The 26,579-nt window shown below is 46.8% G+C and overlaps 1 protein-coding gene across 1 annotated transcript in view; it reads left to right on the top strand.

Annotated features, from left to right (window-relative positions):
- Nucleotides 1-26,579, top strand: part of XYLT1 (xylosyltransferase 1) — a 309,644-nt gene that overhangs the window by 266,840 nt on the left and 16,225 nt on the right. The window contains exons 7-10 of the mRNA XM_043560440.1: nucleotides 9,715-9,931; nucleotides 12,934-13,110; nucleotides 17,977-18,239; nucleotides 24,720-24,915. Coding sequence (XP_043416375.1) covers nucleotides 9,715-9,931; nucleotides 12,934-13,110; nucleotides 17,977-18,239; nucleotides 24,720-24,915 — 853 coding nt within the window. The remainder of the gene's footprint in view (nucleotides 1-9,714; nucleotides 9,932-12,933; nucleotides 13,111-17,976; nucleotides 18,240-24,719; nucleotides 24,916-26,579) is intronic.

The following is a 26,579-nucleotide window of genomic DNA, read 5'->3' as shown; positions in this document are numbered from 1 at the left end:
TGATGAGGAGAGGAAAGATCAGGTTCTGCCCCTCCTTTCTAGAGTCGGTGTCTTCCAAAGTGTTCCCCATCCACCTGTAGCGTGAGAGGTGGATTCAGGTACTTCACAGACAGGAGTGCTGGGAAAGCTAGGTACTGATATCAAGTACATCAACAACAATTGATAGAATTAGCCGTGTGCCCCATGGTTTCATAGAAGTTATGCTGAGAGTAAGACTCAGTTTAAAAAAAAAAAAAAACACCGTTGAAGCTATTCAAAGTTGATTTAGGGAAAATTATTAAGGGAGCTTTCCCGTAAGTGCTATACATAAAGCACTTGGCACAGCAGGTAGGAATCCACACTCTGGATTCTGGGTGTATGACCTTGGCTGAGTGACATCAACATCAAGCACCTGTGTGTCAGAGTTGTTAGAAGAATTCAATGGGAGAATACAGGGATAAACTCTTGGAACAATTAGTTGGGCGTGTCAACTTAGTGACAGTGATGATGGAGAAGAATCTTGAAAATGGCATACATATGATTAACATTTTGCAAGCACTCCTCCAATTCTTATGGAAACTAGCGTTTGATGGGTAAGAAGGCTAGACCAGTAGGAAACCAGGAGGGGTCCCAGCCCTGAGGTTGGAAGTGACATCAGCAAGTTTCTTCCAGCTGTCAGGTCTGGACCCCACCTGCTCTAAACAGCACTCCCCCCGACTGGGCACCAGAATGACAGCCAAGCAGCTTCAGCAGCCCTTTCTCTCTGACATTGAACTCATCTTGAGACCCACACCTCCCATGATATATAAACAGGCAACTGTTTAGCCAATAGTTGGCAAATCCATTGAGAGCCTGGCCAGGAACCTCCTCCAAGCAAATCTGTGCTCAGGAGGCCCTTTGGTGCCAACTTGCTTATCAAGAGATGGGCTCTCTCCCCAGCTGTCTTATAGCACCATGATTGATGTGAGGAGATAATTAATATCTCATTTCCAATGGGGAAAGCAGATTGCATTTCCCCTTTGCTTTTCTTAAACCCAACCAGTGCATTTATCACTGTTTGCATGTTCACTGTATTTAATCCAATTATAGCAGGCATGTCAAAATAAAGCTTTGCGTTGCACCAGCACCCACACAAAGCTGTGTATGCATCTCCTTTCTTGGCCCCCACATGCGTTTTGAGGTCAACTTGGGAACTTTTCTTTTTCCAAAACAATACACATCAAAGTTAGACAAAAGACTAGGACAAAAGTATGTTCAGGGTGTCATCTCTGAGAGATGGACTTTGATTTTTTTTTCTTTGCTTTCTCTTTCTGTTCTAAGTTTTCCATGAAGGATGTGCATTACATTTATAAACAGAACTAAAGGCAATAAACACTGTTTTTTAAAATGTGTGAAAAATTGTGGAAAACCACTTAGCCTTCAGTGGACCTTTAGCCTCTTGGAAGTAGAAGCTGATTGGGCACCAAGCACCATGAAGACCATATGGCTACCAAGTCAGGGGATTCTGGGTCCCAGGATTTGGGCCCCTGACTTGGCATCTCTTTTCAGTCTTCTTTTTTCCCCCACCCTTGGATATCAAACACAAGTCCACTTTCTTCGCACAAGGCAGTAGTAACAGTCACATGTGAAGGGTTTCCTGTGTGCCGGGGACTGTCCTAAATGCCTTAGTGAGGTTACTTCTTGAAAGTCTCAAAACTACCCCATGATGGAAATGCAGTCCTATCAGGCTCAGTTTTCAGATGGGAGTCCAGAGGCTAGCTAAGTTAAACACACAGATTATAAGTGGGGAGGCTGACTAGAACCCAGGAAATCTGGCCCCAGGGTCTGTACTCCTAGCCTCTGTATCACGCTGATTCCCTCAGCATGTTCACTGTGGGGCTTCCTGCCATATCCAGGTAAATGATGCATTCCCCCCACCAATCAGGTAGGGTCTGCCCCTCTCGCAGTTGACCTGCTCAGATGTGTCAGCAAGGCTCTCACTCCAGCCACCTTGACTTCTTTCCATTCATTTGAGCTCTTGCACATGCTGTTTTGGTCCCCAGTAAAGCTCTTGCCCCCAGATCTTCAGATGACTGATTCCTCTTCATCCTTGACGTGAAGCTTCAATGCCACTTCGTCAGTGAAGCCCTTCCCCAACAATCTTCACGAATGACGTCTCTGTCTCTTTATTTTCTGTCACTGCGCCCTTGAGTTTTTCTATATAGCACTTATCACAAACATCTAATTACATATTAATGTGTTTTGTGGCTCTTTGTGTCTACTTACTTAGTTATTAAGCGCAGGATTATAGCTCAATGGCTAAAAGTGTGGGATCCAGAGCCTGACGGCTAAGGTTAGAATCGCACCCTTGGCACTAACCAGCTGTATGGCTCTGGGGAAATTACTTAGCCGTGTCTCTGTTCCTTCATTTGTAAAATGAACCTTCATAGGGTTGTAGTAAAGACTAAATGAGAGAATATGGATTTAGTGTGAGGAATGGGATCTGGAAAGTAGCAGGTGCTCAATAAATGGTAGGTGTTATTCTATTTTTTATGTCTCTCCCTGGAAGATGGAGAAGGGTAGGGATGATGTCCATCTTGTTCACAACCAGATTCTCAGCACACAGACCTGGGGTAGTGAAGATGCTATCTGGAGCTGCTGAACGAGTGAATGCTCCAAGCCCCCTGTTCTTCCAGGTACTTCAGAGTAGAGGCATAACAGTTGACCCCAGCCTAGGTCAGGAAAGGGGACAATCCAGCCTGGGCCTGAAAGAAACAGCCAGTAGGGTCCCTGTGGAGCTGCCAGACTAGGTCCCAATGAGCTGAATCCTTGCTGACTGGTAGCATGAAAAGATGATGTATTCATACTGCTCGGACAGAATTAGAAAGGTGCCCATGACCCTTGTCACCTCCACTACCACAACCACGGGCGTTGCTTATTAAAATAATCACAGGAGATGAAGTTCACTGTTTGTGTGGTGCTCTGGGCTTCTGTCCTTGGTGCTGAAATATCATTGCTTTTTCTGGACATAGAGGTGTGTAATTAGTTCTGGAGGTGTCCTGCCCATTCCTGTCTACCAAATCACAGGAGAGAGAAGAGGAAAGATAGAAATTTTAAATTTGTAGCTTGATGAAGGAAAAATATTAAGCATCTTGGTGAATATTTATGGAGCACTTACAGTGTGTTGAGCACTACCCTAAGCCGTTTCTATGTATAATCTCATTTAAACTTTTGCACTAGCCCTCTGAAGTAAGTGTTATTATCATCACCATTTTCCGTGTGAAGTTACGTGTTCAGGTCGTCCAAGGTTGGTGGCCTACCCAGCACGTGAATTGTGTAGTCCAAAGCTTGGCCCCTGCATTATACAGCTGTTACGTGTCAGCACATTCACATAGCTGGCTGATTTCATACACTGCGGGCTTTCGTGCTTTGTTCCATGACTTTATTTTTTAACTAAAATGCTTAGGTTGTACTTAGGCTAAAGGAGTAATCTGGATTCAGTGACAGATCACTGGACAGGAAAAGAGAAGAAGGGGAGATTTTTTTCCTAGGCTATGTGACTTTGGATGTCTTTGAATCATACATCCTCTCAGTGTGTTGGGTTTTTTTTTTCAATCTATAGAATTAATTATATTAACTGATTGCTAAGATTCCTTCTTACTCAGACACGCTGTAAAATCTGAGGAGCAGAGTTCTTCCTTTTCAAACTCATTATAGGACGAGACAGTTCTGGAATAATTCCACACTCAATGAATATGCCAAGACTGTAGCCAGGGAATTAACTGAATTAAGAGACCTTCATTGTCTGCCTTTTCTGAGATCATGTTCAAAGGCTACAGAAGGTTTCTTAACTGACCTTTTCACACACGGATGAGAATGAGGACCCCTGTCCCCTTCCATCCAATTTCCTTTGATGCTCAGCTGAGTAGAACTTGGTCCCTATGACATCTCAGTAGAATCCTATTTAGTTATGACTTTGTTCCATATTGTGCCAGTAGAGAAAGTCCCTGGAAGGCAAACCACCCCTCCCTGAAATCCTAGGAGGTAAAACCAAATGCAGTTGATTCCATGTTTGCCCTCAGGTAGTCTGTTCTGAAGACAGAAGTCTTTGTGATGTCTGGCAGGGAGCTCTTCCAAGACCAACAATGAGCCCTTTTCTGTCAGTTTTCTCATTTCAGCACCGTGTCTTTTTGAGGTAGTGAAAATTCTCAGATCCTCCCTTTGGATCCTTTTACAAGGACCCTGGCAATCAGGACAGAGCAGTTAAGAGCTTGCATGGATTCATCCAGACCTGGATTCGAGTCCAGGACTGTTAGCTGTGTGACTTTGGGGAACGCCCTTAACCTTCTTGGATTGAGTTCCTTTGTGTCTCAAATGTTTGTTTGTTAGAAGAATCAGATACCTGGTTAAGGGCTGCTACTTCCTTATTGAACAATTTCATGGCTTTTACTCCTCCCTTCATTCATTGGCTCAATAAATACTTATTGAGCACCAACTGTATGCTAGGTACTAGTCTAGGCACTAAGGATACAGCTTTGAACAAAAACAGGCAAAAAACTCTCTGCCTTCTTGGGACTTACATCCAGCAAGGAGACCGCAAACTAAATAAATACCTTGTATACAGTAGTACAAATTTTTAAGTTCTGTGGAGAAAAATAAAGCATGAAATGGTGGTCACAGATGTGAGGGATTCTGGGAGGGTATAATTGCTATGTAAGAATGGTTCACTGTGTAATGACTGGCTCAGTCCATTGCTGGAATGAATAGTGCTTACTGAATACTTAGCAAGGACCTTTGTAAACCTCATCTGTCAGCCTTTCACAGCTGATTCAGGGGGGTGTCAGCACAGGTGTCATGGAACTCATCTTCCAGATGAGGAAACTGGCATTCCAGAGAGTCAAGCCAACCCCATATCTCCCCATCTGCGAAGACAAAGTCATCATTAGTACCCAGATCCTTTTTTTGTCTGCTCTGAATTCCACCTGTTGACTCGGTTGCCCTCACATAATCAAATCATCTGGAAATGAAGCTAAATATAAGAGAGTGTCTTTGGTCATCTTCTGTGTGTTTGGCCCAGTGCTTAAATAAATCTGCTCTCCACCCCTCAGGTAGAGATTCACACACCCTTGACTGCTGAACCAACATTTATGAAAAGGCACACCCAGGTATTTGCCTACTTACCTTGATTTCCAGCCATTCCCTTGTTCAAGAGACGGCAAATGCATAGGGTAGAAAACAAAATGCAAATCACTGTCCAAGCAGTTGATTCCTTTCCCCTGCTAAATACCCAGACTCTGGGCCTCTGCCGCTTTATCCCAGTCCAGACGCCCCTCTTAACCCAGGAACTGAGACCTGGGGGGATTGTTTGTCTCTGTTTACTCATAATTAACCAAAGCATGCATTTGCAGCTTATCAGTTTTCAAATGCAAGTAAATATAGCAACCAATCTCCCACCCCATGAATATTTCATTTTGGAGATTACTGCATAAATATTGTATTTGGATATTATGGTCTGGGACATCACATTAAAATTGCAAGACGATGCTATTCTCCCACATAATGGAACACAAAATTAAAAGGCTGGCCTATGGAAAGAAAACTTTTGCATGTCCTCAACACCTGAATTTTGTTTCTTTCTCTCTCTGAGTGAGTTAGTCTTGGCTACCACATAAGTTCTCGTAGAAGTTACCTAAAATTCAAAGGTTTAAGCAGGGTTAAGTGTCTGCAATTTAATATTATTATATAATTAGCACCAGACAGAGCTGAGGTAGGATTTTATTTTCCTAAACTCAGGGGCTTCCTTTAATGGACCCAGTTAGAGCTGAGTTTTGTGTCAGTGGAGTGATACGGTAAGTATATTGGAAAACCTTCGAGTGACTCCCAGAGAGAACGTGGCTTTGCTGACAGCGTGGATTTGCACTTGGAAACGTGTTAGGAAGGATACCTGGGAGGGATACTTGGGTCTTCTGGTTGGCTTGTATCCTCTGTGTGTCTGTGGAAAATTTGTCAGCCTTCTCTGGGATCCCATGTATCTCTCTGGAATGCCTGCCCCACCCCCTCTTCCTGGATATAACAGAGTGACTTACAGAATGTCACAGCTGGGAAGTACCTTACGATTACCTAACCCATGGTTGTTATGACTGATGGCCCATGTGCTGGCTTCAAGGCTAGGGATATGTTTTATTTAATCAGAGCACCTTTTTTTTTTTTTAATGAATTTGAGTACTTTTCAAAAACTGCCTTCTCTACTTTGCTGACTCCACCAACCCTGTGGTCTTCTACCCAGCCTGCCTCAGATGCTTCCATTATCCGTCTGACTCCTGTAGGCATTTAATATTACAATCCAGACCTAGCCCAACTTTGGTCATCACTTTCCAAAGTCATGTTACCAAAAGGGAAACTAAGACTCAGGGTCATCACTTTCCAAAGTCACTCAACTCGTTACTGGTAGAGCTGCACCACCATGTAGATGGAAAGCACATTTCAGCAGAATAAGTCAGCAACATAAAGAAGATGTGCTTTATATATACAATGGAGTACTACTCAGCAATGAGAAACAATTAAATCTTGCCATTTGCAACAACATGGATGGAACTGCAGGGTATTATGCTAAGTGAAGTAAGTCAGAGAAGACAGATATCATAATGTTTTTGCTCATATGTGGAATTTGAGAAACTTAACAGAAGACCATGGGGGAAGAGAAGGGGGAAAAAATACTTTCAAACAGAGACAGAGGCAAACCATAAGAGACTCTTAAATACAGAGAACAAACTGAGGGTTGATGGTGGGGGGGGAGGGGGAAATGGGTGACGGGCATCGTGGAGGGCACTGGTTGGGACAAGCACTGGGTGTTGTATGTAAACGATGCATCATGGGAATCTACACCCTAGGCCAAGAGCACATTGCACACATGATATGTTAGCTAACTTGGCAATAAATTATATTAAAAAAATGAAGTCATCAACATTTTTAATACAGTCATCAGTTTTGCTAAGAATTCAGTGGATTACTGAATGCTGGATTACTGATCATGATGCTCAGTGAGTGACCAGTATCTATGGGCAGGTTCTCTCCTTAAGCAGGAGGAAAGTACTGGGGATATGGATTTATTAGTGAGGTTCCACACACTTCCCTCCAGTGGATGCTAGTGGATTTGGGAGGACACACTGGGAGGGATTCTTTGTAGAATTCAGCATGTCCAGCACAATGGAACTATCTACAGCTTTTATACCCTGAAGTCTGGGGATCACGGTAGATCTTTCCCAAGTCACTGCCTTGCACTGTCCTAGGAACTGTGAGGAAAGGAGAAAGGAGGAATCCAGAGTCAGTTCTAATGATAATAGCATCTACCTGGTGGGGGACTGGTAACTCTAATCTGAAGACATGCAGGTTCAAAGGCCTCTAAGACACATGATGGAGGTGCAGACTGGCATAGTGGAAGAGAGGTATTTATGTGCCACGTCCATGGCTATCTGCTTTCTCTAGGGACTGAGATGATTCACATGCATCATGGTAGTGATAAAATTTAAGTTGTTCAGGAATGTATAGGACTTTTTCAACGGCAAATGACAGAATCCCATTTCAAAATGCCCTAAGCACGTTACTGAGGAGTCCGGGTGAGTCAGGCACAGTGGGATCCAGGGTCTCAAGCATAGTCATCAAGACTGTCCCTCCCTCTCTCTTTCCCTCCTTCCCTCCCCCTCTCCCCCTCTCTCTTTCCCTTCCTCTCTCTGTTTTCTGTGTTACCTCCACTTTAAAACAACCTTTGTACTCATGGTGACAGGATGGCTGCCAGCTGCTCTAGGCTTACATTCTCTCAGCTGAAAATGCCTTTGAAGAGCCCTCCTTCCCAGCAGATCCAGCAAAAATCCGGGGCCCAATCTCAGAGTTAGCTTGAGTTACTCACCCATCCCTGAATCAGTTATGGCAGCCAGGCAGATGGAATACTCTGACCAGGCTGGGTCATGTCGCCACCGCTTGGTGCTGGGGGTGGGGCGCAAACCCAAGTTAAGTGAGAGTTAAAGATAGGTGGCTGTCCAAAGTAAAATCAAGGTGTGGTGCTCAGAAGAATGAGGAGTGGATGCTGGGTAGACAGAAACACAGGATGAAGCCTTGGAAACATTACTGTTGGTAGAGAAAGCCAGACCCAAAGAGGCCACATATTGTATGTGTGAATGTGTATGAAATGTCCAGAGTTGGTAAATCCATAGATACAGAAAGCAGACTGATAGTTGCTAGGGGTTAGAAGGAAGGCAGTGGAGTGACTACTTATGGGTATAGGGTGTTCTTTGGGAGTGCTTAAATATTTTGAGACTACGTGGGTGACAGTTGAACAGCATGGTCAATGTATTAATGCCATTGAATTACGTGCTTTAAAATGGTTGATTTTATGTTGTATGAGCTGGAGAAGCAGCAAAGCCCCTGGGTTAGGAGACTATAGTTAGGAGATTATAGGTCCTAGTGAGACAGCACCCTGAGGAACAGCAACATCCTTCCCTCTCCCTTCCCTGCACCAGGCCAGCACAGTGCCTGGCACACAGCAGGTGTGGGTCTCCTACTGCAAAGGAACTGAGGGTTCACGTCAGAAGGCTTGGTTCTAGTTTGGCCCACCTTCCCAACACATCCGTTTTGCTAGCTCTTTGATCTTTGGTTTCTGCATCTACAAAACAGGAAGTACCATTTCTGCTCTGCCCACCTTGCAAATCCCAAATATGTATACACTCCAGAGCAGGAGTTCTTAATCTGGGGTTCTCCGATAGAATTCTAGGGGCCCACAACTTTGGCTGGGAAGAAAGTGATCTTTATTTTCACTGAACTCTAATTGAAATCCAGCTAAATGGAGGTAACAAACCACAACAGTATTCGCAGTAACTGTAAGGAATCACGTATTTTTGTATCACTGTGATTGATGCGTATACCTCTAAGTATCATTTTTGCTCCCCTCTTCTGCAAAATTACACCAGTTGTTAGACCTGCCACAACATCTTGCTATCTCATGTGTTACAAAAGAAACACACACAAATTTGGTGTTTTGAAAAATATTTTGTAATCCTGTCTTTCTTGTGTGAATCTAAAACCATATGAATTACATCATAACTGGGGTTTTTGTAATATTTTTTAATACTACATATTTGAGGTATGCCTTTAAGAGCATTATTCCAAGATGAGCATCCATAGGCTGTATTCACCAAAGTGCTAAAGCATTCATGGCACGAAAAGGCGATTTCAAAAGTTCCGTAGGGAAGAAGTGGATATAGCAGATGATTGTTGCCATCTACTTGTACTGGGCAAGCCCCCTAAACCTTCTAATCAGCGTCCTCACCCATAAAATGGGCATATTGACAGTGCTTGCCTCATGGGGACATAGGGACCTGTCTCACTTGTGTAGAAAAAGTGGCAAACTACACACAGAGCCCCTGGCTCAGTACTTGGCACACAGTAGCAGTGCCTGGGTAGCTCCGTCAGTTAAGTGTCCGACTCTTAGTTTCAGCTCAGTTCGTGATCTCACAGTTCATGAGTTCGAGCCCCACATCAGGCTCTGTACTGACAACGTGGAGCCTGCTTGAGATTCTCTCTCTCCCTCTCTCTCTGCCCCTTGCCCCACTTGTTCTCTCCCTCTCTCTCAAATAAATAAACATCAAAAAAAAAAATACTTGGCACACAGTAAGTGTCAATACATGCTTTTATTGACATGACTGTGCTATTTCACTTGGATTCTGTGCACCTCTGGGCTAAGGGCTACTTTGGCTTTCACAGGTTCATCCGAAAACAGGGTCTGGACCGACTCTTCTTGGAGTGTGACGCCCACATGTGGCGCCTAGGGGACCGGCGAATCCCAGAGGGCATTGCTGTGGATGGAGGCTCGGATTGGTTCTTGCTGAACCGGAAGTTTGTGGAGTATGTGACGTTCTCCACAGATGATCTGGTGACCAAAATGAAGCAATTTTACTCCTATACCCTGCTTCCTGCTGAGGTGAGTGTCTAAGGAAAAGTTCCTCAGCAAGGTAAGAGCCAGCCCTAGCCTTTGGAACAAAGCAGATGCTGAATTTTTGCCGAAGGTTTTGCAAAGCAATGCTGGGTCCAATACATAGTCCTGCAAACATCCAGGACTGCAAACATCCAGGAAGTTGGAGAACTGCATCCGCCACCAGGGTCCGTGCTGTCATAGCTGGCCTCTGGTATGGAATAGACAGGCATACGACACTGCCTCTAGCAGTCCACACAGCATATGTGTGCAAAGTAGAAAAGGCAGCTCTTCCTTAAGACACTTGGCTTCCATTGGTCGTAAAATCATCACAATATACTGATTTTGATAGAATGAGACCCTTCACTGCCATTTTCCAGAAAACTTAAAAAAAAAAAAATTGAAACCTCTCAGACCTACAGTGTTGATGGTGTCCCACTAGGGTTGTGCAGTGTGTAACCCGCACAACTGTGTATGCCGGCTCTTTCAGGACACACCCACATCAACTTTTGACAGATCCTCTACAGTCATCAATCATGTAATAACCACTTTTTCAACATGAAGAATCCCTTTTCTAATTTTGAGGGTTTTTTTTTTTTTAATCGTATCATGATAGACATTAGTGTTGGCCTCATCGGTCACAATAGAAATTCCAGTGATCTCAAAGACAGAGAGCCAGGGCTTCTGCTGGACCTGTACTAGCCCCTGCATTGACAGCCATTGGGACTCAACATTCCCTGATGGCTTCCGGAAGCATTTGAAAAGCTCCAGGGAGCCTGTCACCACTTTTCAGACCTCAGTGAGGGGAAGGTGTCTTCGTTCAGACTGCTATAACAAAATACAATAGACTAGGTGGCTTTTAAATGACAAAAATGTACTTGTCACGGTTCTGGAGGCTGGAAGTCTGAGATTGGGGTGTCAAAATGGTCAGGTTCTAGCGAGGGCCCTCTTCTGGGTTGCAGATTACATACTGACAGTTTTCATTGTGCTCAATCCCAGAAGGGGCATGGGAGCTCTCTGGGGTCCCTTTTATCAGGGCACTAATACCATTCATGAGGGCTCCACCCTCCTGGCCTAATCACCTCCCAAAGGCCCCTACCTCCTAACACCATCACATTGTGGGGCTAGGATTTCAACCTATGGATTTTGGAGGAGACGCAAACATGCAGTCCATTTCAGAAGCCTGGTTGTGTACAATTGCAGCCTGTTCTGAAACAGTACCAGCTCCATCTGGAAATGGCGGGGGGGGGGGGGGGCGGTGCGTGGACACAGTTCTGAAATGTTGCCAGCAGCCTTCTTATCAGACCTGACTGGGGGGTTCTCGATTCAGCTCTCTGGCCTCCAGTTCCCTTTCCTCCTAATTTCTGACTTCAGGAAACTCCAGAGCTGGTTGCCCTTCTGTTGAGCCCATGACACCTCTCGTGAGTGGTCTACCATTTCTTCCTGGCTGTGCCTCAGGCTCAGGCTGTGTGTCTAGGTCAGACAAGACAACGTATCTCATTTGATGGTTTCCACATCCCTCACCAACATCTGGAGCAGTGCCAAGCTGATAGGGTTGACTGCCCACGTCACTCCAGAGGGATGATGGGCTTGTCATCACTGGGCCAGGTTTTACTATTCTGCACACACATTAGGTAATCAGTTTTTAATCCTTTTTCAGCGAAAATCACCTTTTCTCTCAATGTCGATAACCTCCTCATCCATTATCTTCGGGGAATTTCTGTATCATTATGAAAGGACATAGGGTAATTGGTAATTGGGAACTTCTCCCCACTGTTTGATGGAGAATATGTGCCTCTGTGGGCTTGTAGACAATTTAAGCTTAAAATCCAGGTTCATGGGCATATGTCATTTAGCAGCACAGGGCAGCTGGAGTTCGTGGGTGGAGCCCCATTTTGCCCATCCCCCGCTTGAGAAGGGACTGTTTGGAGGCTCTGGTTGTTTTAATCAAGATGTCGTTCATGATGCTGGCTCTGTCTATCTCAACCCCGCCCCAGCACACACAGGCACTTAACACTCCAGGATCCATACCTTGCCCTCCCTTCTCCCAGACCACCTCTAGGAAAACAGTTTAGAGTAAATCTAAAGGCTGAGCTATAAATTTATTAGAGGCAGACATGTGTACCCCAACATCTTCCCCCTAGGGAGCAGAGAGCAGGGAGAATGTATCTGCCTGGTATCTGGGGTTGTTATAAAACAGTGTCCAAACAGAAGTCTGCCCGTCTGTCTGTCTGTCTGTCTCTCTCCCTCCCTGTCCTTCCTCCCCCCTCCTCTCTCTCTTCTCTCTGGTCTCTTTCTTCACTCTCAGTATTGCTTCCTTCTCAGATTCCTAGGAGAGGTTGGCCAAGAGTTATTGGATTACAAGAAACTAATGGAGCCTGTTTCAGCACCATGGACAGCGAGCAGCCCTGCCCCACCCCTGCCTGTGTCGTAGCCACACCCATGTGGCTGAGGCAGGAGGAGGGGGGCCTGGGACTGAAACATCCCTGAATCTGGCTTCTTTTACCAAGGGGTGAAATTCTAGAGCATCAGTCCTTGTTCTCTAGATATTTCAGACAGGAATCCCCTTGGTTTCAGATCTGACTGTTTGCAAAGCAGGAGCCCTTTTGGCCCAAGGTTTTCTGGAAAATTGTCACCACGTTTCCTCTGGTACCCATGTGTTGACATAACCTGAGGGAGTTTTCCTCTCTGCCGGGCAGACAGAGATGTCGTGAACAATAGGAAACGTCTTGCAATCAGATTGTAGACTGCTGGGGAAAGACAGTTTAGAGCAACACTCAGAGCATTAGACTTGCAAACAGAATGAAGCCACTTGGACAAAACATCCTGTGTAGCCTGAATTGGACCAAGCTGGCAGCTGACCCCATTTGCAGAGACCCAATGAGTGTCCAGGAGAGGGGAGTCCCTGCGCAGTCAGGTGGTCCTGGAGGAAGGCAGGCCCCACCACCACCACCTCAGCCCACTCGAGGGAGGCTGGAGGAGGTCTCAGGCTGGTCCCTGTCTCCCCGCAGTCCTTCTTCCACACCGTCCTGGAGAACAGCCCCCACTGCGACACCATGGTGGACAACAACCTGCGCATCACCAACTGGAACCGCAAGCTGGGCTGCAAGTGCCAGTACAAGCACATCGTGGACTGGTGCGGCTGCTCCCCCAACGACTTCAAGCCGCAGGATTTCCACCGCTTCCAGGTGAGCCCACCGGGGCCCCTGCCAGCCCCTGGCCCACGCCCTCCCGGCACACGTCCACAGGCCTCCGAGGCCGGGCCTGCGAGTCTTCTCATCTTGCCATTTCCAGACCTGGGTGTCTGTAGTAACAGTGACAGCATCAACTGTGGCCACCGGGTTTTGATCACTTACCCCCCAGGCCACAACAGTTTTAGCCACTTGGCCTGTATTGACTCATGAACCCCACATCAACCTTGTGTGACACATAGAGAGTGTATTATTGGTTTTTTAAAAAAAATTTTAATGTTTGTTTATTTTTGAGGGGGGAGGGGAGGGGCAAAGAGAGAGACAGAGGGAGACCCAGAATCCGAAGCAGGCCCCAGGCTCTGGCCCGACAGCGGACTCAAACCCATGACCTGCAAGATCATGACCTGAGCTGAAGTCAGACGCTTGACTGACTGAGCCACCCAGGCATCCCAAGATAATATTATCATTAATCTATTTTAGAGATAGAGAAAGTGAGGCATAGAAAGGTAAAAAAACTCGAGGTCCCACAGGGCTATGTATGTTTCCAAATCTGTTTCTCTCTACTGCTTTTCAGTCAGAATCCCCTGAAATATTCAGTAAAAATACATTTCTGGGTTCCAAGTTGAGTGTACCCAGGGCAGAGTTTCTCAACCTCAGCCCTCCGAACATGGTAGCTGGATAGTTCTCTGTTGTGGGGCGCTGTCCTGTGCGTTGTTGGCTGTGAGACTGCATTCTTGGGTTCTAGCCGCTAGATCTAGCCACACACTCCAGTTAGGAAAACAAAAAAATGTCTTCGGACATCGCCAAATGTCCTCTGGGGGCAAACTCACCCCCACTTGAGAATTTCTAATCTCTGTTGAGGTCCAGGAATTTTTATTTTATTTTATTTTTTTTTTCAACATTTATTTATTTTTGGGACAGAGAGAGACAGAGCATGAATGGGGGAGGGGCAGAGAGAGGGAGACACAAAATCGGAAACAGGCTCCAGGCTCTGAGCCATCAGCGGGGCTCGAACTCACGGACCGCGAGATCGTGACCTGGCTGAAGTTGGACGCTTACCCGACTGCGCCACCCAGGCGCCCCAAGGAATTTTTATTTTGATGTGTTACACTCTGGAGAATCCTGATGAGCAGTCAGGTTTGCAAAACACCGCGCTCTGTGAACCCGAAGAAGTCAGAAGAGGTAGAAAAGTTACTGCCGTCACAGTGTTTCGGCACAGCCAAGCGACTTAGGGTCCTGGGGGGAGCAGAGGCAGGGCGTCATAAATGCTCCATCTGCTTCCATGAGCCCCAAGGATGCTTGGCGCCCAGACCTCTTCTGGATGGCAGCCTCCTTCTGTCCTGTGTGAGTGCCCGTCCCGCTCCCGCCTCACCCCCCTCACCATGCCCTGGCACCTGCTGCTGAGAGGGCAAGCAGAATGCTACAGAGTGGTTAAACACATCACTCTGAGGTCACCAGAGCCACCACGTGGAGATGGTATGCTTCTTCCCCAACCACTAACACAGAGGGAATGCAGGTGGGTAACCCGAGCTGAGGCGCCCCCGCAGACTCACTCTGACACATAATAGAACCATCCATGGGAGGACACGGCCACCCCCACCCGAGTGGAGCTTCTAGTCTCTTAGCAGGCTCCTCAGCGTGTGGTCCAGGGAGCTGGCATAAACATCACCAGGGAGCTGTTAGAAGGCTGCCATCTCCACTGCTCCAGCTGGCCTGGGGCAGAATCTGCACATAAATAAGATTCCCAGGTAGAGGAGGAGGCTATTTATGCTTGAGAAGCACAGGAGTAGGAATCTGTCCCGTACCAGGCTCTGTGCCAGGACCTCTGTGGGCCTTGGCTTCACTGGGGTAGGCAGCATCCCCATTGTGCACGTGGGGAAACTGAGGCACAGAGGGGCTAACTTCCTTGTCCGTGGACACAGAGTGGAGTGGCAGGGCTGGAGGTCCCTCCCAGATGCCTCCAGCTGCAGACCTGGTTCTTTTCCATCAAACCCCACTGCCACCCTGGTTTTGTGTCCACATGGGTGCAGAACACACAGAGGGTTTCGTCTCATTATTCAGATTTCCTCAAGGTGCCCACCTAACATCTTTCACCTCTGTAAGCGGTTGCTGCAATAAGTATTCTTTTAGGCCTGTTTTTGGTGGCAGATTAAGAGCTACCCAGGGACCTCTTCAAACCCATGTTAATTTAGGTATGAACTTGGGTGACATTTAACTCCTTTGTCCATGGAGAAAGGATCTACTGAGCAGAAAGAGGGTCGCAGGGGAAATAGCTGACCTATTCAAAAGGAAAAAAAAAAAAAAGATTCCCGCTTTTGTAGAGCACCAACTGTTTGCCTCAATGCCAAGGACCTTCATCATTTAGAGCAAATGGCCACGGCAGTTGGTGGGACGCTGCCCCTGGTGGCGGCATCTGCGTTCCAGCCCCAGCCTCCCAGGAACATCGTGGTCTCTGGTAAAGACGAGCTCACACAGAGACCTCGCACGTGCTCACAGCTATTCCTCTCACAGTAAACAGAGATCAAGAATATCCCCCAACATCTAGAGTCTAAGAAACTGCTGCCTGTAAGGAACTTAGAGTTCTTGTTCAAAGAAGAGTGATAAATATAGAAACGTGCCCTTTTAGAAGATACAGCTGTGAATAAAGAATCACAAGCAGATGAGGGAGGCTGCCGGCCTCTGAGTCCATTCTCTGCCTCAAGAACATGAAGGTCTAGAAGCCCCTCGTAGCAGGCTTTGGGGAGTAGTGACAATAGTCACATAATAATAGCTAACACCGTGTGCCAGACTCTGTGCTTAGTACATATTTTATTATACCCATTTTAAGGATGAGAAAGCTAAAGCCCTGCGTGATTTGCCTAAAGACATAGTTAGGAAGTAGCAGTGTAAGGATTTGACCCCAAGTGGTCTCCTTCCAGCACTACTGTAAGGTAACTGAACTGAACTTACTCCCCACCCACCACCACCCCCCCCCCTCCCAGGGAGAGTGAGACTACTATTAAATACTGTCCGTGAACCGCCACAGGGTTCATGAAGCCAAGAAGTGAGGGGATCTTCAGGATAATACCAAGGATGTTTGTTTTCGGGAGCTTCCAGCTTACCCAGCAGCCCAGTCCTAGGATGGCATAGTGGAAAGAGCTTGGGCTTGAGAGTCCTGCAGCCGTGTGAGTTTGTATATGAGCTCAGTTTCCTTCTGGGTCAAATGAAACTCATAATGCCTGCTTTGCAGAGTTGTGGATTCGAGGTGGTGATATAACGCAGCATTCGGTGTATATAGTATGTGCTCGGTGGTTTTTATGGTCATTGGTGCTATTAACCCACTGTAGTGAAAACAGTGTTAGACCCAGCTTAAGGTCAGTAATAACACTAGACCATTAGCTCCCCAAGGGAGGGCTGGGTTTTGTTTCCACAGTCCTAGACGGGGGTCACCAAACTACACCCCCTGAGCTAAATCCAGCACACTGCCTGCTTTTGTAAATAAAGTTTTTTTGGAAAACAGCCACACCCATTGACCACAGCTGCATTTACTATGTGGCTGCTTTCACACTATGACAGAAGAGTTGAGTAGTTGCAAAGCTGGAAATAGTTACTATGGCCCTTTGTTGATCCCTGCCCAGATATTAGTATAAGACCCAGTAGGTCACAGCGGGCTCAGAATTTTCCTTCTTTATCCTCAACCCAGGATCTTCATCTTGGCTTTGCCATTAGCTTGCTGTATGGCCTTAGATAAGTCCCTTTCCCTCTCTGGACCTCAGTTTCCTTGAAAACTTGGTTTACGTACGTGGTCTTTTAATACTGCATCATGGTCACCTGGGAAGCTTCTTGGCCTCCAGATTCCTAAACCTCATCTCCAGAGATGTTGAGTCTGTAGGCCTGGGGATGGACCCCAGAATCTGAATTTTTTTAAAAATGTTCAATTGACTGTGGTATTTAGCCCAGTCAGGCACCATTTACCTTACCCTGGAGTCTTATAAAAGTATCACCCCAAAAACCTGTTAAGAATGTAGATTCCTAAGTCTCACTCCCACAGATTGTTCTGATCAGTACCTCTCGGAGTTCCTTGTGAGTCTGTAAATCAGTGGCAGTGCCCAGGAGGCAGTAGGGAGTAGTGGAGACTATAGTGAGCTGAAGAGGATATGCCCATCTAAAGGGACAGCTGCTTTTCAGCCTTTTTATTTTTTATTTTAGAGTGGGCACACAGGGAAGAGGGGGCAGAGGGAGAGGGAGAATCCCAAGCAGGCTCCACGCTCAGTGCAGCCTGATGCGGGGCTCGATCCCAAGACCCTGGGATCATGACCTGAGCCGAAATCAAGAGTCGGACACTTAACTGACTGGGCCCCCCAGGCGCCCCCTTGCTCTCCAGCTTTAAGCAGTCATTCCCATGTAGGAATAGGGGCCTGGATGTTGCCAGATGTATTTCTGTTTAAAGGAAAGCTAAAAGTTGTTTCTGTGAACTCTTGTACTTTTTAAATATTGCCAGCTAATTCAATTTTAAAACACTCTGCTGGACGACTAAAATATATCTGTAGGCTATATTTGCCCCAGACCTTCAGCTAAATGATTCCTGAGATCCATCTCAGCTATAAACATCTAGGACGTCATTTATTTAACAGACATTTAAATGATGCTTACTCTGTGCCCATCATTGCTTTAAATGCTCTCCAAATATTAACTCATTCAGTCCTAACACACTTCTGAGGATCTCCACTTTACGGATAGGGAAACTGAGGACAGAGAGGTTAGAAAGTGTCAGAGCTGGGATGTGGATCCAGACAGGGTGGCTTGCCGAGCCCTGCTCCCCAAACCCCCACTCCCTCCCCCATCCCACTCCCTGACACTGCTTTTTTTATCCCATGAGCACAGCAGACAGCCAGGCCCACCTTCTTTGCCCGAAAATTCGAAGCCGTGGTGAATCAGGAAATCATCGGGCAGCTGGACTATTATCTGTACGGGAACTACCCCGCCGGCACCCCGGGCCTCCGCTCCTACTGGGAGAACGTGTACGATGAGCCAGATGGCACCCACAGCCTGAGCGACGTGGCACTCACCTTGTATCACTCCTTTGCCCGCCTGGGCCTCCGACGGGCTGAGTCGTCGCTGCACGTGGAGGGGGAGAACAGCTGCCGGTGAGCCCCTGGGTGGGGAGAATCGTCCCAGGGTGCAGGAGGGGCGGGCGGCACAGCACCAAAAGGGGGCGCTGCGTGGGGACCTCCACCTCTCTGGGGGCTGTAGCCGTGCACCTCACGTCTCCCAGTCTCCTAGGGCCTGAAAAGCATCTGAACCGTCCCAAGGGCCGGCACTCTTCCACTCTAAGCCATGGTCACTCTTCCGCTTTTTCATAATACCAAGTCTACTGTTTACCTACTTACTCCCTCGCAGCGCGTTCACGTTTATGCTAAGTACGTGTATCTTACAGGGAAGCTTTAGATCACCATGTTGTATAGTGGTGTTTGTCTTAAGTGGAAGGTAACCATGAAAATGCAGAACTTATTTTTTTTTTTTTACTTTTTATTACAGAAAATCTCAAGTATATATGAAATAGCAGAGTGCGACCCCACACTCCCATCACCCAGTTCTAGCACTCTCTAGCTCAGGGCCAAGGCGATTTCCTCTCTTCGCCCTTGCCCACTTACCCTCCTCTCAGATAGTTTGATTGCAGCAAATCCCAGGCGACCTTTCATTTGAGCTATACGTATTTTAATACGTATCTCTGGAAAATAAAGACTCCTTTTTAATACATAGCCATACTGTCACTGACACACCTAAAAATATAACCAGAAGCGTCATTAACATGCAGAACTGTTATTTAAGATGTTCAGGTACCGCTTAGCGTCATCTCACCCACCACTAGCAGGTACCAGTTGAGACTTGAAGAAAGAGTGTTCTAGAATATATGGAAAGAAGAGGGGAAGGTAGAAGATCATTCACCCTGGGCCCCTTCCCCTTCGCGAAGCCCTCCAGCCCTGGTCTATTTTGCCTGCCTCTTCTTCCGTACCAGCAATGCGCATTGCAGATGTTTACATAATTGCACCAAGAATTGGGAGCCCTGGTTTTGTTTTTTTTTTTCATTTGACGTTATAATATTCGCCCCTTTTCCCCATGCCGCTCTGCCGCCTCCCTAATGATAATGATCCTCTTTAATGCCTGCAAGGATTCCATTGAGTAGAAATTCCAGAGTTTGCCTGGTTCTGCCCTTTCCCGTTGCCTTGGCAGTAATGGACCATTGTAAATAATGTTCTGATGACTATCTTTGTGCAAAAAGCCTCTTTTTTTTTCCCCTTCTCTTTTCTGATGATTTCCTTAGGATGCATTCCCAGAAGTGCTAATCACTCTCCCTCTCTTTCTTGGTCTCCGTTCTCTTCGTCATCCCACCTCCCTCCTTTAACTACAAAGAGAAAACATTTCTTCTTCTTCTTCTTCTTCTTCTTCTTCTTTTTTTTTTTTTTTTTTTTTTTTTTTGGAACAACGGTCTGTCCACACTGAGGCCTCCCCTGGTGTCCCTCCTTGCTCTTCTGTTTCCTCATCTGGGGAGTGGAAGAAGAGAAGAAAGAGGAACTGTCTTGCTCCCTCCAAGCTGCAAACATGGGAGTATCCACCCAGTGCCTGGTGCATACCCAGCTGGGCTGCAGCAGACACTTCCGTTCTCTCCTCCTGGCCTCACACTTCGCCTCTCCTCTCCGTGCGAGTTCTGATTGGGTTTGAAGGGAGACCAGCCTGGGTTGGGAGCCCAGGACTGCACTCCATACCTGTTGACCTTGGACAAGTCATTAATCTCTCCGCCTCAGCTTCCTCATCTATAAGATGCACATAGTGTCAGTAAGGTGGTGTGAATTTTAACGGAGATCATCTTCAAACGCTGCCTCATGAGCTACGTATCACTGTTACTATTATCATCCCCATTTAAGTGTTTTACACGCTAAGTGCTCAGTAAGGACACATGTCACTGTTGGTATCTCAGTTGCCATTATCATGAAGCTGCCAAAAGCAGTCAACACTGAGCCCGGTGTGGGAGCTGCACGCTTCATAGCGGGTATGAACTGCTTCCTCTTTGGCTGTTTCCCTGTGCTCAGCGCCTCCCCGCTTCCTGTGCGGCCCACCCTTCCCCAGTCTTTGAAGGTCACTTTCAAGGCCTCTCTGATGCTCATCTGGGGCTCCCCCAAGAGCTCCACTCCTCCCTCTCCCAAGCGGCCAGTAGCTCAGACTTCCCTCCAACACGCCCACTGCGGATAGGTGCGGTGCCCCGGGTCAAGGTCGTCACCAGTGTCTTTCCCCTCCTGCTAGTTTGGGACAGGATCCTGGCTTTCAGAGCCACCACATGCATGCCTGTAGGTAACCTGGTGTCTGACTCTGGGGAGGCAAATGTTGTTCAAGAATAGTTTTAGTCCCAGACTTGATGGAATTGATAAGGTAAATGACTGATACGAAATTCCAAAGGACACCCACAATTTATTTAGGGTTGTTGAAATATTCTCCTGGTATTTGTTTGGGGATTAAACAAGCCATCAAGTTGCCTCAAGCCTAGAATCCTTTGGCTTCTGCCTCATTTTTTATTATAATAGAACCATTGTGCCTTGCTGTGGGCAAAGCAGATATATTTATGGATATGTGCCTGCAAATAAATCAGGACAAAGGACCCTTATCCCAAAAGGCAAAAGAGAGTGAATTCCTGCCTGTGGGGTATCTGGGGAAATAGCAAGTGAAAACTTTATTTCAGGAGTCTCATTTCCTCTGGGCGTCTCATGCAAATTGTCCTTCCAGTCTATAGTATAACCTTTCATAAAAGTAATGTTTATTGATTTTTTTCTCATTATAAAATGACACATGTTCATTGCAGAAATTTTTGAAATGGCAAATTGAGAGAATACAAAATAAACAAATACATACATACATACAAGTTTGCTTTTGAGCCACCATCCAGAGATAACCATGTCAGTATTTTAATACAGGCGCTTAAATCCAAATGCTCTCCAGGGCCAGAGAATAGCAGGTGTCAGCCAGTGCCAGTCCTCACGGGGCGGGGTGACCATGCCAGTGTGGAGTACCCATGGGCCCTGGTACTGAGCTCCAGCACATCCTTGCCTTCTGGGAATTGCAGACTTGAAGTTGCCAACCAGTCTCCTGATTTTTCAAGAGAAATTAGAAATCCAGATTTTTGTGTGAATCTAGGTTTTTTCAATGCCCACCTTCTTTAAATAAGGAAAACCCCTTTGGGCCAGATGGGATGCATCTGTGGCACCCTTTGGGTCATATCCTGTTGGATTTTGCATATTGTACTGCACCTAATTAAAACGACCTGTCTTACTGTTTTTAAATTTTTTAATGTTTATTTTTGAGAGAGAGAGAGAGAGAGTGAGTGGGAGAGGGGCACAGAGAGACAGAGACAGAATCTGATACAGGCTCCAGGCTCTGAACTGTCAGCAAAGAACCCTACACGGGGCTCGAACTCACAAGCCGTGAGATCATGACCTGAGCCGAGGTTGGACACTTGAAGGACTGAACCACCCAGGCACACCCTTCATTTTAGTTTTAATTGCTCAAGTACCATATACAGTCAAGAGGAGGTATCACAGGACTTTGTTTTCAGTTATATGTAGGGTTATATGTACCCTAGATGCACCTTAGAAGCCAAAGGTTCAAGAGAAAACCCTTCTCGAATGTTCACTCAATCAACATGCATTTACTGAGCATCTCCCACGTGTCAGGCCCTGTTAGGCACTGGGCACTCGGCTGTGACCCAGACAAACCAGGCCCCTGAATTCAAGGATTTTCCATTCTAGTGTAAAGACAGTACCTCAGCATACCTAACAAAAGCCACATGGTAGCAATGAGTTGGTGACTTAAGATTCAGTGGTCAAGCAAGATCTCTCTGAGGTGGTAACATTTGTGCAGAATGGGACTACAGAGCCAGACGTGCAACGTAACAGGAGAAGAGCATCCCCAGCAAAAAGTTTATCCTGTGCAAAGGTCCCAAGGTAGAAATGAGCTTAGCATGCTCAACAACCCAAAATAAAGAATCCATGTGGCTAGAAGGTAGGGGGTTGGGACAAAGGGAAACAAAGTGAGGCTAGAAGGAGAGGCAGGACCTGGTCGGCCACATGGGGAGGTTGGATTTTATCATAGACATCAAGCAAACCACTTATGGTATGTAAGCAGTGGACAGTGGATATGGCTACTAACAATGGGTTACGGTGGACAAAGTAGGAAGGGACAAGCAAGGAAGCTCCTGGAAAGGGCCAGGTAGGGTGTGATGGTGGCTTGGATGAGGATGCTAGCAGTGCATAAGGAGAAGAGAGGATGGATTCAGGTGGGAACAACAGGATTTCTTGATAGAAGGTGAGGGAAGGCAAGCAATCAAAGACTAACTCCTGGATTTCTAGAGTGCTTGACCATGGCTCATTTACTTGATCCCTTAGTAGCACCTAGTACCACTGACCACTCCCTTCTGGAACCACTTTTTTCTCTTGACTCTCATGACAGGCTCTCCTATGTTTCGTCCACCCTCACTGACCCTACCCACCTTACAGAACAAACGTGGACAGACTATCTATTGTAATGATGCCACATAACAAGTCCCAAATCAGTGTTTTGAAAGGATCACCATTGACACAGCGCTCAAGTGTGTGGGTCAGCTGGGCAGTTTTCCTCGTGTCAGCTGGTGTCTCTTCCGCATCTACAGCCAGCTGCAGGTCACAAGTGGGGCTCTGTTGTCTGTAGCTGAGACTTGTCAGTGGATCTAGGATGGCTTCGGCTGGGACAGTGAGGATGGCTCTGTTCTTGTTCTCCGTGCCTCCTCCCCTGGCAGGCGAGCTCAGGCATGCTCTCAAGGTAGGCACAAAAGAGCAAGAGCCAAGTAGAAATGTACAAGACTCTGGAGGCTCTGGCTCAGACCTGGCATGACACCCCTTGTACCACACTCTGCTAGCCAAAACAGATTCAAGACCGAGAACTAGACTGTCTCATTGGTGCAAGGAGACGTACAGAGTCAAATGGAAAAGAGTGTGGAGACAGCAGAGGTGAAGAACTGGGGACATGAATGCAGGCTGCCCCAAGACCCCTCCACAACTCTAGGCTCTCCACAGTGGCTACCAGCCACAAGCGAGCATTCACATTTAAATTAACTAAAATTCAAACGTCAGCTCCTTAGGCACACTGGCCACGTTTCAAGTGCTCAGGAGTCACAGGTGGCTGGTTGCTACTGTACTGGACAGCAGAGGAGAAAAGCATTCCCATCATGGCAGAAAGTTCGGCAGCACAGTCCAGGGAGGGGGGTTTGTGGCTCCCAGCATCCAGACCCAAAGCGGGTTTGCATAAGCCCTGAATGTTCGACTGGCAATCCCAAGACAGCACAAGCTTTTTTTCTCAGAGCCCCGGAGGCATCCCATCAACAAGACAGTGACTTCGGGAGATGTGTCAACACAGGAAGGCAGCTTCCCTGACCATTATAATTGGACATGAAGACTTAAACTCCTTACTAGAGCCAGAGGGCAGGAAGGACAAGGGTTGGGGCAATGATTTGTGGAATGCTGTTTCCTAGGGGCCACCAGCACCTTCTGGGTGCTATGCTATTAACACATTGCAGAGGCCGACAGCTTTTATTTCATGCGTAAGAAGGACAAAGAGCTGAGCTGTCCACAACTCCCCTCTCTCTGTGCCTCCCCACCCACCCCCACCCACCTCCTTGGGGTACCTCTGCTTAGCTTCCCTGCCCCTTTCAGCCCAGAGACCTTGAGTATCAAAGGCATGTGTATTAAGGGGCTACCTGTTTGTGTGTATATCTCTTGGATTGGCAATAGTTTTTAAGGATAATACCAATGCTGTGGGGTGAGAAGGACAGTGGGAATGTAAATCCGTACAACCTTTCTGATAAAGTTGAACAGCAGACATAAAGAGCCTTTCAGAGATGAGAGAGAGTGATGTTCCAAAAAAGGTTTTTTATTAAAAGATGTTTAATGCAGCATTGTTTAGAATTGAAAAAAAAAAAAAACCACACACACAAAAAACGCATTAAACATCCAAAGATGGACTTGCTCTATGACCTATGGCATTACAGTGGAGTGGTGTGTGTGCACACACTCAGACAAAAATCATGTTTTCAGAGACTTTTCAAAGACATGAGATAATGCTTGGGCAATACTATGAAGCAAAAGCAGAATATAAGCAGAAGGTATATTATGATCCCAAATATGTAAGATATATGCAAATATATGCATAGAAAATAAGGCTGAAGGGAAAGACATCAATATGGCACCGTTGGCATACTGTTGTCACTTTCTGGTACCTAGCACCAGAGGATCAATAAATAACTGTGAACTGACATCCTCCATGGGAAGAAGCATCAAAAGTAATAATGTTTATTTTCTTTATTGGGCTTTTGTTCAGTCAGCACGTTTTACATTTATAAACAGCCAAGAAGTCATTTATAGTTGTTGGGACCTGAGATACACAGGGAGCAGCTTTCAGGAGGGTGCAAAGGACCATCATCTGCACTGTGTAAAACGGGGCCTGTTTTGGGAACGGCCCCAGTATGATGGGTAGCACGCTCCGTTGTGAGCCCACACACCTCTAGCCCTACCACATGAGCCCACGTGAGACTGCATCTGTTACAGGTACTACCCGATGGGCCACCCAGCATCCGTCCACCTCTACTTCCTTGCGGACCGCTTCCAGGGCTTTCTGATCAAGCATCACGCTACCAATCTGGCCGTGAGCAAACTTGAGACCCTGGAGACATGGGTGATGCCAAAGAAAGTCTTCAAGATTGCAAGTCCCCCCAGTGACTTCGGGAGGCTCCAATTTTCTGAGGTAGGAGTCCTTTCGTGCTTCTTCGTATTTTGTGGCCCCCCTGCCGGCTTCTCTTTCCCAGTCTGACATTTGAGGATGGAGATGGAAGAGAAGGGGAGTTGGAGAGCCCAGACGATAGCTAACCCCATACCTGCAGATCTTCCAGTGTACGGGAACTGGCATCTTAAACGGGAGGAGGGAGAGAGACAGAGTGTGTGGCCGCTCTCAGTGGTCCAAACTGACCTGAAGCCTTGGTCTGTTTTTTTTTTTAACAGTAGAATCCTCTTAATTTTTTATCCTACCCAGTGACTCCTCCTAAACCTGTATTAGCAATAGACGGAACAAACCAGTATCGTAATGAAGTGATGGCATTAGTCTCCTTTTACAGACTGGAAAACTGAGGCCTCTGGAGGGCCAAGAACTTTCTGGATCTTAGCTAGGAAGTGGTAGAGCTCCAAACTGAGCCCAGGTAGCTCTGCCTACGTATCTCATGCTTAATGGTGTTTCTGTCTCCCCAATTCCTAGCACAGGGTTTTATTCAAATCAGTCATTGAATGAGTGGATGGATGGATGGATGGATGGAGGAATGGATGGATACATGGATAGATACATGGATGGACAGATGAATTGATACATGGATGGATGGATGGATAGATGGGTGAGTGGGTGGATGGATGGATGGGTGGGTGGATGGGTGGGCAGGTGGGCCACTGGATAGACAGACAGGTGTGTGGGTACATGAATCCATGGGATGCATTTTTAGTTTTTATTTTGTTGTTGTTTTTTTTGCCCAGCACCACCCTTATGACATCAGCCATACCTGCAGACCCAGTCTGGCCTCTATGTATCCAGCCTCATTTGTTACCACTCTCCTCCCCACTCACACTTCTTGTGTTGTTGTCACACATGCCAAGCTTGTTCCTGCCTCCAGCTTGGCAGATTCTCATCTTCCGGCCTAGAATACTTTCCCCCAGGTTTTCACATAGCTTTTTTTTGGTCATTCTGATCTGCATCCCAATGGTGAACCATCAGAGAAGCCTTCCCTCCCACCTACATATGCCACAAGAGCAAATTCTCCACTTGACATGTACCTATTTTATTGTTTTCTTTTCTTAGCACTTACCATTTAAACATCATCTTGTTGGTTTCTCTGATCACTTGCTGATCGTCCTTGAGAAAGCTGGGACTGTGTTCCCTGTCCTCAGCATCTGTAGGTGCTGAATACGATTTCTGAATGAAGGAGTATGTCCACTTGGGTGGGGGATGCCAGAGGAAAGGAAGCATGATCCAGCGTGGTGAGGGTCGCCCACACAAAACTCCAGCCCCTAATTTCTGCCTTCCCCATATCAGCAAGGAGCCAGAGAAGGTGATGCATCTCTGGAGTTGAGCAGTCCCAGTGAGCTAGGCTGCTGGGTTAACTACGAAGAGTCTAGTTTTAGAACAGGGAGTATCTTGAAAAGCTGGGAGTGGGTGGGGATAGGCAGGAAGGATCCCACCTGCTTATATGTCCCTGCCGGTCCCTCACCAGCCGCCTGTGGCCTACCTGGCCGAGCTGTGCCCTACTGCATGGGGTTTCTTGTTAAGCCACCATTCTCAATTAAGGATCCAAATGGATTGGCTGGATTCAAGCTGCCATGGAAGTCGACTCCATAAATTACCAGCATCAGGGGGCCATTAGACACTGC

This window comes from Prionailurus bengalensis, chromosome E3 (genome assembly GCF_016509475.1).
Source record: "Prionailurus bengalensis isolate Pbe53 chromosome E3, Fcat_Pben_1.1_paternal_pri, whole genome shotgun sequence".
NCBI classification, from domain to species: domain Eukaryota; kingdom Metazoa; phylum Chordata; class Mammalia; order Carnivora; family Felidae; genus Prionailurus; species Prionailurus bengalensis.
Note: the sequence above shows the minus strand (reverse complement) of the source record. Positions and strands in the feature narration are given on the sequence as shown.